This window comes from Actinia tenebrosa, unplaced genomic scaffold (assembly GCF_029948245.1).
Source record: "Actinia tenebrosa isolate PJP-AT-01 unplaced genomic scaffold, QUT_ActTen_1.0 PGA_scaffold3__52_contigs__length_22856419, whole genome shotgun sequence".
Lineage (NCBI taxonomy): Eukaryota > Metazoa > Cnidaria > Anthozoa > Actiniaria > Actiniidae > Actinia > Actinia tenebrosa.
Window position 1 is genome coordinate 403,358 of NW_028292580.1, and position 12,438 is coordinate 415,795.

Consider the following 12,438-nt stretch of genomic DNA (forward strand, 5'->3'; position numbering starts at 1 on the left):
CACAAGACCATCAGGAGAACATGCTAGCCAGGGGTATTTGGGATTAACCCACAATCCAGATGCCACAACTTGATGCTTTGTTTGAGCTTGGTATTTCAATATAGCATCGGCTTCATTTTCTAAGCCTCTTGCCATCCAAACAGACTGGTAGTTTTCACTCTCCATATTCCATTTGTAAGATGATATAAACTTCGCACTTCGACTGGCTGCACTTTTGGATCCATCAAGTACAAGTTTTCCAATCTTAACAGCTTCAAGGCATTTGGAGGCGGTTAGTGGAAGCCATCTCTCAGAGTGCCATTTTTCACTTTGGCTCTGTTGCTCTGTGTCAGAAAGTTGGGTGAGTGATGAGGGAGTTAAGTTCTTAACAAGGATTTCTACCTTCTCTCTTAACAAAGGCAAGCAAATATCGTCTACTGAGTAATCATTATATGAAACCTTCAGTTGTGTCGTCCACATAGAAATTTTCCCGGTCTTAGCATTTTCATATTGTAGCCGAGAGACAAAGTTATTGGTCATTGACGATGTTACCTGTCTGTATTGAGGCGGTCGTGGATCGAAATCTATAACTTGAACTTGTGTTTTCTTTTTTTTGGAGGGATATTTGGCATCTGAGAGTCTTTTGGGATTTTTCTTTCTCTTTTTTCCTTTGTTCCATGAACACTCCTGGCTAGTACATGGTGTAGTTACGATATGTCCGTGTTCTTTGACGTGGTCTAATAACAACAGCAAAACCGCAACTACGTGGCTGCATCGGCCAAGTTCTGACGCTTTGCATGGCTCACACGATGCATGTATAACTGCGCCACTTTGAATCGATAAAATTATCAATACGTTGTGAGGAAGATCTGTTTTCATTGAGGGCCAAACGTGCGCGCGAAGGAAATAATAATCACTGGTCTTGTTGTCAGTAACGTCGTGTACGAAGCCAGAGTCAACATATTTACGTCCGTTCTTGAAAGGCTTGTCAGTCATATGTCCGAGTCCGTGTCCCTTTGCTTCATCATCACTATCATCAGACGTTTGATCTACGACTTCACTTTCTGATCGTGATGGAAGCGATTCTAAAGCATAGAAATAAACGTGTCCATAGTTGAACTGCGCCGGTATGTCATTGGATGGAAAATTTTTCCAGCCCGATGTAGGTATTTCAGGGACTTTATTCTTTGGCTCTTTGATTATTTTTCCGTCCTTGCTGTATTCCTTGGATACCTTAATATCGAGCCACCTACCTCCATCTATACTCGGATCAAGAATGCGGTAATTTCCAGCGTTTATACAATCCTGAACACGTGCGAGCAGTTCGCTACGCTTTCCAGTGACTTTTAGGCCTCTGCATTTAAGCCAACGCTTTAACTGGTAGACAGTATAGTTTCCCGGGTCAGCATCAAACCTGGATCCAGGAACTCCATCATTTTCAGTCAAGTTTGTAGCTGTTTTAAGTGGATTTAGATACGAAGTATTTATATTTGCAGTCATTCCTCTTCTACTGAGATGGTTTGTTTGTCTGAGTCACGCGAAAGGTATCATATTTCGTGACGTAATAACCGCGCTGCGCTATTAAGAAAATAATTGGACAGTTACCTATATGGGATTTATGAGAAACTGTATAATTAATATTGTAATTAATTACTTAGGTCATTATTTACAGGGAGGGGGAGGGGGGCTGGCGCATTTTGATTTTCACTTGCACAAGTTTTCGTGACCCATACCCCCAAATTCCCCTTTGCCTCTCATAGCCTTATACTTCGTGGAGCATAACAAATGCTGGCCCCCTCTATTTGCACCAGCCACCCCCCCCTCCCTGTAGATAATGGCTGGTCCCTTACTGAACTCATTTAACAGGTGTATTAACTCACAGGAATTTTTTACTGGGATGCTCCACCCACCTGGAAAACTTTACTGTCTCATATCAAAAAAATTCAATCACAAACGATGATTACCTTTTTCTCAACTCTGTGTGCTTTTTTTCCTTTCGAAATTCAGTTTCCTATTGCTCCCGATAGTTTGCTGTCTTGCCTCTTTGCGAGCTTACATAAATTTTGCTACATCAAAGCGCCGGTTCTTTTTATGGGGCATGATCTTTTTCAGCGTCAGTTCTTTGAAGTAAATTGTAAGTCAGAGTCATGTTCTTTAGCTAATGAATACATAATAACAGATGATCTTTACTTCCTTGCACTTTCAACCTTGATAAAACTTTTCCTGAAAGGAAGATCCGAGTGATCGAGTAAGAAATAGTCTTACTTTCTTGTGCTTATCAACCTTCATTCTGACTGCCAGTAATCCATTTTTCATGTGATGAAGAAATGAAATTGAATACCTCTTTTTCACTCAAAGGCTAAAAAATTCACCATCTAAAATCTCAATCTTAATTGAACCAAAACTTCTTTCAAAAAAAGAAAGCGAAGTACTATTTGACTCACGAAACCATTGTCATTCAATTTTTTCGTGAGAATTGGTAACAAAAAGAGACGATTTTCTAAGGATTTTTGCTTCAACTTTAAAAACAAAAAACATACGATTCATGGAAAGGAGTTTGTCTTTTTATTTCTTAACTGAAATGTTCAATACTCTTTCGTACAAAGAAGACTATCCGGGCGAAAGACTAGCCGCCATCACTGCTGTAAGATGTCCTCTCGTTCAAGAAAAATTTGCAAAAATTGACTACTCAGTTTGGCATCAAAATGAGGCTCATGATCTCAAGATTCCCGCCATTTCATAAGGTGCAACCCATAGCCTATCAGAAACCTACATAGGACAATTTTTCACACCTACTTTTGCTAATCTTTGGGAGACTGGATACGAGCTACAAAGGCCGCCATTTTTAAGGACGAACGAGATGCTACAAAATGGCGCGCGCTGAATAGGTGTGACATGATCTGTGATTCCACACTTGCAGAATTTTCCTCTTGCCCCTTTAGTAGGAGGCATTTTTGAGTCCTCAGCTCTTTCCTTCCACCCTTGGCAAGTCTTCCCTGAACTTCTTGCATAGCTTCATTGCCATCACATCCTTCTTGATCTTCGTTGTTGCCATAGCGGTGTAGAATTGTTTGGCGTCTGACAAAATTCCTCCTGTAAAAAAAAGGATAACAAAAAATAACCCTCAAAATATACTGTACACACGACTACAAGCTACTGTGATGGTATGAATGAAAATGTTGGTAAAACAGAGTTTTTCTCCATAGTTCATAATCCCTTGGTTAGTCGAAGACGCCTAAATTTTAAAAGTCTGGCTGATGTAAAGAAAAAATATTAGACATTACTTCTTATTTTCATTTCCACCACCTCAGTGATGAACACTGTCATTATCAGCTTATATAATCAATAGAAGAAAAGGGGAGGTGGAAAACATGCCGAGCAGAGTAGGGCTTACCATCAAAACGAATGTCAAGGCTGTCTTCATCAATATCTTCACTCTTTCCTCTTCACTTTCTAATTCTTCACTAACATGTTCATCGCTACTGCCACTAACCATCATTTCATTTTCTTGTTTTGCATCATCATAATCAATATATTTTCTGCATCAGCATCATCACCACTGTCATCAACACTACAGCTGTCTGTATCATCAACATCACCATCAACAATATCTGCATCATCATCACCAACATCGTAACTACCATCGGACTCGACATTGTTCTTTTCATCATCATCAGTTGCCTGTTTTTCTGGGCTGGCTTCATCTTCATGTAAGGTCTTCTTGTCACATTTCCCGCAGGAGCACACAGAGGTTGGATGGAAGCCACATTCATCATACTTCATATTCCCATTCAGCCATTTGTGGATATTACGACAATGATATTTACCCAGCACTTCATTCGTCTAGCATTCTGGGCAATTCCTTCTCTGTTCAAGGCAGAGAAATGCTTCCTTTTTGCTGCTGCAATGAAATCATCTGTTATGCAGCCACAGCCTTTTGAGTGTCTCTCTTGTGCAGAAACACAGCTAGAAATGCTTAGGAATGAATCCTTGGTCTACAACTTTCTTTCCTTTGTACTCTTTCAGGTTGTTTCCATGGGAACGGCCAACATGACCCCCACAAAGCATTATTCTGTTGAGCTTACAATCGTCAAACACGCTTCTAAATGAAATTCCTGAAGAAGTTCTGATCTTGCCAATTCAGTGAGCAGTTCATACCTTATTCTGGGAAGTTTCTTTCCTTTGTACTCTTTCAGGTTGTTTCCATGGGAACGGCCAACATGACCCCCACAAAGCATTATTCTGTTGAGCGTACAATCATCAAACACGCTTTTAAATGAAATTCCTTAAGATGTTCTGATCTTGCCAATTCAGTGAGCAGTTCATTCCTTCTTCTTTGGCTTTCAAAAATAGCAGATGTGTTGCCTTTGCTGTACCGTCCCACAAATCTGCTTGAGCAATGTTGTTGGAACCTCTCATACACAAGTGGCCATAATAAAGGATTGCACCAGAGAGAAAATCAATGGTAACAAATAGTCCAGCAATATGATGACATAATTGTGCACTTTGAGGTAAAAGCACCACATATTTTTTACTATTCGACATGCTGATTAATTTCAGCTATGGACCCACCTCGAATTCTTCCGGGGGGGGGGGGGGGGGGGTCAATTTTTGTGCTTGGGGGGTAGGGCAAGGCAAATTTTGATTAAAAATTCTAAGATACTGGAACTACATCTCTTAGGCCCAAGTGAAGATATTTTTCGCAATCAAAGGGTAAAAGAAAATCTTGATATAAAAGGCTTCAGAGAAAGCTTAATTTCTCTATAGAACGTGTATCACAAGAGAGTGTTTTTGGGGATATATCGGCAATAATGAGTATAAGGCGTACTTGCTTGCTTTCTACCAACCCTTTTGCTGCAAACATGATCAAATTATTCTTATCCTTTGCTTTGAGATTTTTTATGTTAAATGTTCTGCAAAGAGAAACTAGACCTTTTCTCTATATCGTAGGTATAACTTTTTTAAAATGGCTAATCGTTTCAGCTGTTGTCAATGGTACATTAGTGGCACTATCTGAAAACAAAATAATAAACTTGTTAGTAACTAGCCTAATTGCGCTCACATAGCTTAGATTAACTACCTTAAACCTCCGAAAATACGTCCATCCGAAAATAAGCCAACCCAAAAATAAACCTGACAAGAAGAGGCATGTTGGGCGAATGTAAGCCCAGGGCTTATTTCGTAGGTTTACTGTACTCTAATTAATTACCTGGTATTGCAAAATCAGCTGACTTCTCACTACTGCTACTGGAGTGCTCTTCGTCACTATTAGAACTGCCACTGTCATCATTGTCATCTCTCACGGCCATGGTTTCTTCAGTTCCTGTCTGAACCTAGGTACTGACACCCAAAGATTCCTAGAAAGAGACAAACTATTTGCTTACAGCTTGTTCTGCTATTTTATCCTCTTTTACTTCATAGTCAAAACCCTTCTTGACCATTCTTCGGCTTGGAACCAATAAGCATAATTTCGGTCTTTGGTATATTGAGGCTCAATTTATTTGCCAACAGCCACTTTTTAACATTAGAAAAATCATAGTTTAGCATCGGGGCCTGAACTGGTGCTTGAGATTCCAAACCTGGCTGTACGATATTCTCAATATATTGATCAGTCATACTGTGCAAGCCGGGTTGAGTTTTCTATCCGCTAAAACTGACCAACTTCGGTTGATGGTTGATGAAGAGTGTTGTAATAATTTACACCCTACCGTTATATTCACGTCCTGCCTGTAAGAATACTCATTAACATTCCCTATGGGCATAATTTCCTTATTCAAACTGAGTTGTGTGATGTTTTACACGGTCTGCCATGCTTCGTCAGACATTCTTGCCGCCAGCTTGAAGTACAATAACACTCAGTATGGTTGTTGCAATGTCTTCATGTAGCTCATCCATTTTCCCTCCGACAAAACTGCCTAAAAGCCTTCCTTCATTCCTTTTTGTTCTACAACAATATCTACTACCTCATCTAAAGTGTTGCGAACGCTTTCATCGTCAGCAAGGATTCTGTGTCCAAGGATACTACCAATCGACTCGCGATGTAGTCTCCCCCACAGCCGCTTTCAGTGTCGTCACGCAGCGTTTTCTCCCCTGACTAGCGGCTGCTTACCCGAGCACAACATTCCTTTCCTCTGAATTAACCAATCACGGCTTAGCTCTTGAAAACCAGGAACCATTCGCGCCATATGGAAAACAAGATGCGTCGTTAGAGAAAGGCTTCGAGATAGCAGCTAAGAAATTTCGAATCAAACAGTTTAATGATCACCAGAAAGACGCTATACGAAAGATTTCACAAGAAAAACAAGATTTCTTTGAAAATCTGCCTACTGGATATGGGAAATCGTTCAAAAGAATAAAATATTGGCGCTCTAGAGCATAGCCCAGTAATTTCTTTCGAGACAAGCTAGAGGAATTTTTGAATAACAGGAGTTCGAAGTTTTTGACATTTCATATAAACTGCTAACGCGGCGTTAGAAGGTTGGCCATAAGATAACGCTTTAGCTAACGATTCGTGTTCACTTTGCACGACTTTTCTAACAGTGTGAACAAAACAAAACAACTTTTCTAACAGTATCAAATTGAGCTAATCCTCTCACTATACGCGAAGTAAATACCAGAACTGTGAGCGTTACCCAGAAGTTTACAATGAATACCCGTGGAAGTCAACAGTGTGACAGTGTGACAGTGTCAGATTTAAAAGTTATCTAGCCTTTTTGCAATTACACTGCATTCGTTGTTTAAAATAAGTGATCTGCGCGGCTCATCTTCTTCGTTTATTAAAAATACTGTCAGACTTTGTTTGAATTCAATCTCTTAAATCTTGAGTCGTCTCGTTTAACTTCCATGAGTCTAAATTACGCTTTTTAAAAAAGTTTTCCAGTTTCTCTTTGCTTATAATATTTTGGTACGAGCTCAATAGCAAGTACAAAGTCGAATTCACTATCGGCCGATAAAACAATGTCGATAGCTAAACTTATAAAAATATAAATCTTTTCTTTCATTTATGAACAAAGAAAACACTTATTTCCGTCTCCAATAATTTTTTTTTTAGGGGGGGGGGGGGGGGGGATTACACATTCAACAAGAACGAATTCAATTTTAATTTCCCAAAGATTTTCTCCAACTTCCACTCAAATGCTTCTTAGAATTATTTCTCTCGCGAATATTTACAAGTTGTCAAATTCGAAACGTTTTGATTGGTTCTTGAAACACAATGACACTTATCTGATTGGTTGAACACAAACAATAGGAAAGGAATGTTGTGCTCGGGTAAGCAGCCGCTAGTCAGGGGAGAAAACGTTGCCTGACGACACTGAAAGCAGCTGTGGGGGAGACTACTCGCGATGACCTTCACAAATATGTTGAACTTCTTGGAATACAGACTTAGTACGATTTTCAACATTTGTTCGTTTTTGTATTGGCCGAAGTTCCTTACTGCTATAAATTTCATTAAGGTTAGGTGAGAAATCACTCTTCTGCATATTGAGATCACATTCTTCAAGTTCTGGAGTTGGCGGGAAAGTGATTGTAGGATTTGGCGTGCTTGGCAGAGTTTTACTACTGATGATGGGTTCTGCGTTCTTCCTTTTTAGACCTGCCGTCGCTGCTTCAATCTTGTCTTGGAGGGCATTTATTTCATCTTTAAGCTTCGCCATCCTCCAGCTATCCCAAATGTTGTGGCGACGAATACATGCTCTTTAGACCTTCCAGAATCAAAATATTTAGGAAGGCATTTGGCACCATTTTCATCCAGCAAGTCGTGGAGAGGAAGACTTACGATTTCGTCTGGAAATTGTGTTTGTAGCGATGTACAGTAAAAACCCGCGAGTAAGAACCTGAAAATTAAGAACCTGTTAGCCTCAAATTTGTCACTTATAAAATGACCTTTGAATTGAGCGCACTTTCAGTGGATTAAATTTCACTTTTCGCGTTGACAAGATTCTATCGGTAGTACCGAGTTTCAGGGTTCGTGTTGACAAGACTATGAGTATTGGACGGGATCGTATTCTTACTATACGGCGTTAATCCTTTTTACGCTTAAAAATAAAACAATAGGAAAGTAGATCACATTTCATATCATGCTGCGATTTACCAGACTTTACTTGAATTGTTGCTGCTAAAAAGGGTCTTTTGTTTGCACCAAAAAGAACAGCATCTTCTCCGTTGCCGGCGGCAAACTGTTCGAGAGCAATAAACCTCGTAAGCCCGAGCAGTCTTTTCGTCGATAGCTTCTGCTCTATCCTTTGAGGCCAGTCTTGCTCATGCAGCTAAATTTGGGCCTATTAACTCGGTGATTCCAACATTTGTTGCCGCAGCTATCGATAGATCGCAATATATTTCGGCTTCTATTATAATTCTTTTTTTGTTGCCATCGCGTATGCCAGCGTGACAACACAGACCGGATAAGAAGCATACAGACAGGGTAGGAAGCTATTTTTTAATGACGTAAGTATAAACAAAGCTCCTCATTGGTCGGAAATGATAGGATTCCTTCAAAGCCCCTCGGCTTTGCTACACTACAACTACATAAGGGATAACCTTATGATCAATTAAGGCTGATTGATGTATTTCCTGGTTCTGCTCCACTTGTCCGGTTCTAGAAGTTCCTCATTTGCAATAACAGCGTTATCATTTGGCTCAAAACCGCCCTAGTCCATTATTATATCTAGTGCGGGATGGTTAATGAATAAGCGGGCCCGTAAACCTACATTTATCGAAAGTATACTTGATAAAACTAAGTAAACTAAACAGTTTGTTTTCTGAAAGATGCATTTAACTTCTGCATCCAGCTCCGGTGTCTCGTCACCACAAGACCTTGATGATGATGATGGGGGTATCTGACTTTCTTCAAAACATGACGTTTGTTACAAAATGCACTGTCCCAGTCTTTGGGGAAATATTTTTCTGGAAATTCATTTGCTTCCAAGACTGTACTTCCAATATGTTTTGCCTATAAGCGAATAAACTAAGTAAAGGAAAAAACAAACTATATCAGAATATTGTCTAAAATTTGTTTATTGGCTTCACATGAATTAAAGTCTGAGCCATAATTTTTACAGTTTTATTGTATTCCACCATTGTATTCAAATTCAAAATCATTATTCACTTTTACAACAATACATTTTCTTCATTCACAACAGTATAGTTTTTTTACATCTTGCAGAAAGCATTCAAATAAATCATCTTCCTTGTGCATGTATCTCCAAAGAAACTTTGTAAGGTCTGATGACAACATGCTCTTCCTTACTCCAAACTTTAGTAATTTTACCTCTGCTTGACGTCAATGTCCCTCTATGCTGTTGGTGTGTTCTCCAGCTGCATTAACGAACTCTTTGGAGTGGTTCACTGTGCTGTTTGTGTAACCATTCTTTTCGAGATTATAATAGGCCTTGTGATATGATGTGTGTTCCTGGGTCGATATGCTTATTAATTATTGATAATAACGTGTTCTCGTCTTGTTTCTCGACAGCAACCATGAAACACTTTCCTCTATTCCACCAAAAATCCAGTCCTTGTACTCTATGTCCTTTGTGGTACTTCCTTTTCCCGAACTTGCTTTCATCAATTTGTACGACCTTTCCATCTCCGATTTTTCACTTTGCACGTTTCACGGCAGAACGAATCCCAGTCAACCGCAATGTTTTGACTCAATATCAACTGTTTTTTTGATTTGATGTTGTTCTAGTCCTGCACACCACCAGTACGTGAATTTCATTATATCCTATAAAGTCATAGAGGATAGCCCACTAGTTTGATTTTACTAATGATAAACATTCAATGCTTTATTGCCTTTATTGACTTTTCTGTTCTTTGTTTCTAAAAAAGCTTAGAATGTTAGTCAGGCATTTTGTATTTTTAGTGATCTTTGGCGTAATTTTTGAGCTATTGCGAAGCTCATCTAGGCTTTTGGGTAGCACTATAATGCAAAGCAACCCTCTAATGCCACCATGACTATAAATGCGTGCTAGTGTGTTGCTGTCAAGTCCTTCCTTTGGGAGTTTTTCTTTCATGTGCTTGCTAAAAGGAGCTTTTGTAATGTGTATGGTCGAGAATTAGCCTCTAAAGATCTTGCCATACCATATTTGGAATCTGTTGTGGAAATACATTCTTTTTGAGTTCGTCTTCCATTTCAACGTGTGGCGTGAAATAGGATCCTGGTTAATGCTTTAACGTCAACCAAAGCGTGGTTTGCTTCAAATTCTTCTTTAAACAGAAATTGATAGACTCCTGACACCGACGTTTTTGGGCATTCGCGTAGTGGACTTTGCTCTTGTTTCATGCTTTGTGCAATGACTTTCAGGGAATCTACTAGCATGATTGTATCTAGATTGTGTCTTAAAAAGGCGTTGAACAATTGGATTGGGCTTTCCTGATGAAATTAAAATTTTCCGTGAGGCCTGCCTTTTGGTTCATGGCTTACTTTCAATGATTTAACCTTTAAGACTGTTTTCCATTATAAATCTTAAATTTGTAGTCTATAGGTATGGTATAGGCATCTATTGTATGTGTATCTTTTTACATGTACACAAAATATCCATACTGAAATTAGCCTACGTGGCTATAGGTATGGTCTAGATGCTTCGACTCAATCGCACACACACTGGCCTCGTGCTCTGTGTTACATTTTGTCCCCCACTAAGGGAAGGGTACGTCTCAGTGCGGAAAATTACAAACATGTCAACAAAACTGATGGTTGCATCAATTTCACAAAAGTTCAAGTCTATAACTAATCAATCACAGTTCAGAGTCTAACAGTTAACATTGTCTTGTCTTTTTAAACATTTTTTTTCTTCTCTACTTGTAACGTTCCCAGAGACAGTTGTCGCCCAGAAACGATAGTGACAACCAGTTTAGGACAATGCATTCTTTATTAATGACGATTATACCAAACGGTGAAAACTGTGATAATATAGGGCTGAAAGTTTCTAATTGGAACTACACAAGACTTAATTAACGTGGAAAATATAAGAAAAGGAATAGATAAGTAGGAATAGATAACTTACGTCCGGTCCTGGATTCTAGTACGTAGTATTTCTGATTAAATTTGCCGTGAATTCTGGCGATAGACATGCTGAAGACTAACAACATGTGCTAAAGGACGCTAAAGACTCAAATTACAGGAAATGGCTAACTAATTAAGTAATTATTAACTACGAGCTGAATAAAATACAAGCGAAAGGAGAACAGGAAAATATATAATATATGTGTATAAGAAACGTAACGTGACACGACTTTCTTCTGTTTGGGCACTGGTCATCATGCTACCCAAGGTGTGCACAGTCTCATGTTGATGTGATATACTCCGCAAATCGTTCAACTTTCCTGATAACCTGTCAGTTCCGTAACTGTAATTGACTTGTTAATGTTTACTGTGTCTTGACATCTCCGAGTTATGTCTAATCCAATCACCAAATCTGTTCGGAGCTCTTACTGTTCTTTTCGGCCTTTTTCTATCATCCTGTTCTTTGTGTTTCTTCTCTTTTTGATCTCTTTGCTGCTCTCTGAGATCTTTCTCTTCTTCGGTTTCCTTCGGGTTTTTATTTACCTTTCTTTTCTTCCCTTTCTCTTTTCTTTCATCCTTCTTTCCTCTCTTACATTCGTCTTTTCTTTCACCCTCCTTTGCTCTCTTACATTCATCCTTTCTTTCATCCTTCTTTCCTCCCTTTTCTTCCTCTTTTCTTTAATCCTTCTTTCCTCTCTTTCCTTCCTTGGCTAGCCAACTTTTCAATGGTGGACCAAGATATGGTTTGAGACGATCCACGTGGACTACCTTAGGCTTAGACTTGGCTGTCTTTTTAATCCCGTAGACGACATTCGACAGTGCGGCCACTACCAAGAAGGGTCCTTCCCAGGGACAGTCCAGCTTGGCGCTTCTGCCCTTCGTTGTTGTACATTGTCGAATGATTCAGCTAATCTTCTCCTAAGTGCCTCTGCGTACTCACCAGGTATTGGTGGTGCATCTGGAGTTTTCTGTGATTACATCTAGAGGTACTTCCACTTCGCATCAGCTGATTTGGAGTGTAGCCTGTACTGTCATGTACTACTGAGCGGCATGCTATCATGCACATAGGAAGTTTGGGTTCCCAGTCTTTTTGGTCTTGTTGTAGTTTGCCGCGAAGCTTCTCGATTAAGAGGCGATTAAATCTCTCCACCACCAATTTCGGACATAACTTTAGACTCGAAGTTGGTCCCATGATCGCTGTGTATTTGTCTTGGTACTCCAAATCTACACACGAATTCAGATACTACCTTTTCGGCGACTGTAGTTTCTGCTTGGTCAGGTATAGCATAGCTTTCAGTACCCTGCGAGCAGAGGTTTTTTTCTGACCCTCTGTGGAGCTGGCTGTCGGGGAGAAGAAATACCTCTGCAGCGAACCTCCTCGTTCTTATGAAGTTGCCTTTGATCCAAGATGTTGGAGCAAAGCCACCGGATCAAACTGCTAAACTGGTAAAAACCGG

At 39.6% G+C, this 12,438-nt stretch overlaps 1 protein-coding gene and 1 pseudogene across 1 annotated transcript; both read right to left on the reverse strand.

Annotated features, from left to right (window-relative positions):
• Positions 1-3,945: 3,945 nt before the first annotated feature.
• On the reverse strand, positions 3,946-4,524 carry LOC148907513 (uncharacterized). The gene is made up of 2 exons (XM_089035277.1): positions 4,275-4,524; positions 3,946-4,094 (listed from the first exon to the last, which is right to left on the reverse strand). Exons 1-2 carry the CDS (start codon positions 4,522-4,524, stop codon positions 3,946-3,948), a joined length of 399 nt encoding a protein of 132 aa, XP_088891403.1.
• Positions 4,525-9,106: 4,582 nt separating this feature from the next.
• Positions 9,107-11,616, reverse strand: LOC148907514 (uncharacterized; annotated as a pseudogene).
• Between the last annotated feature and the right edge of the window lie 822 nt (positions 11,617-12,438).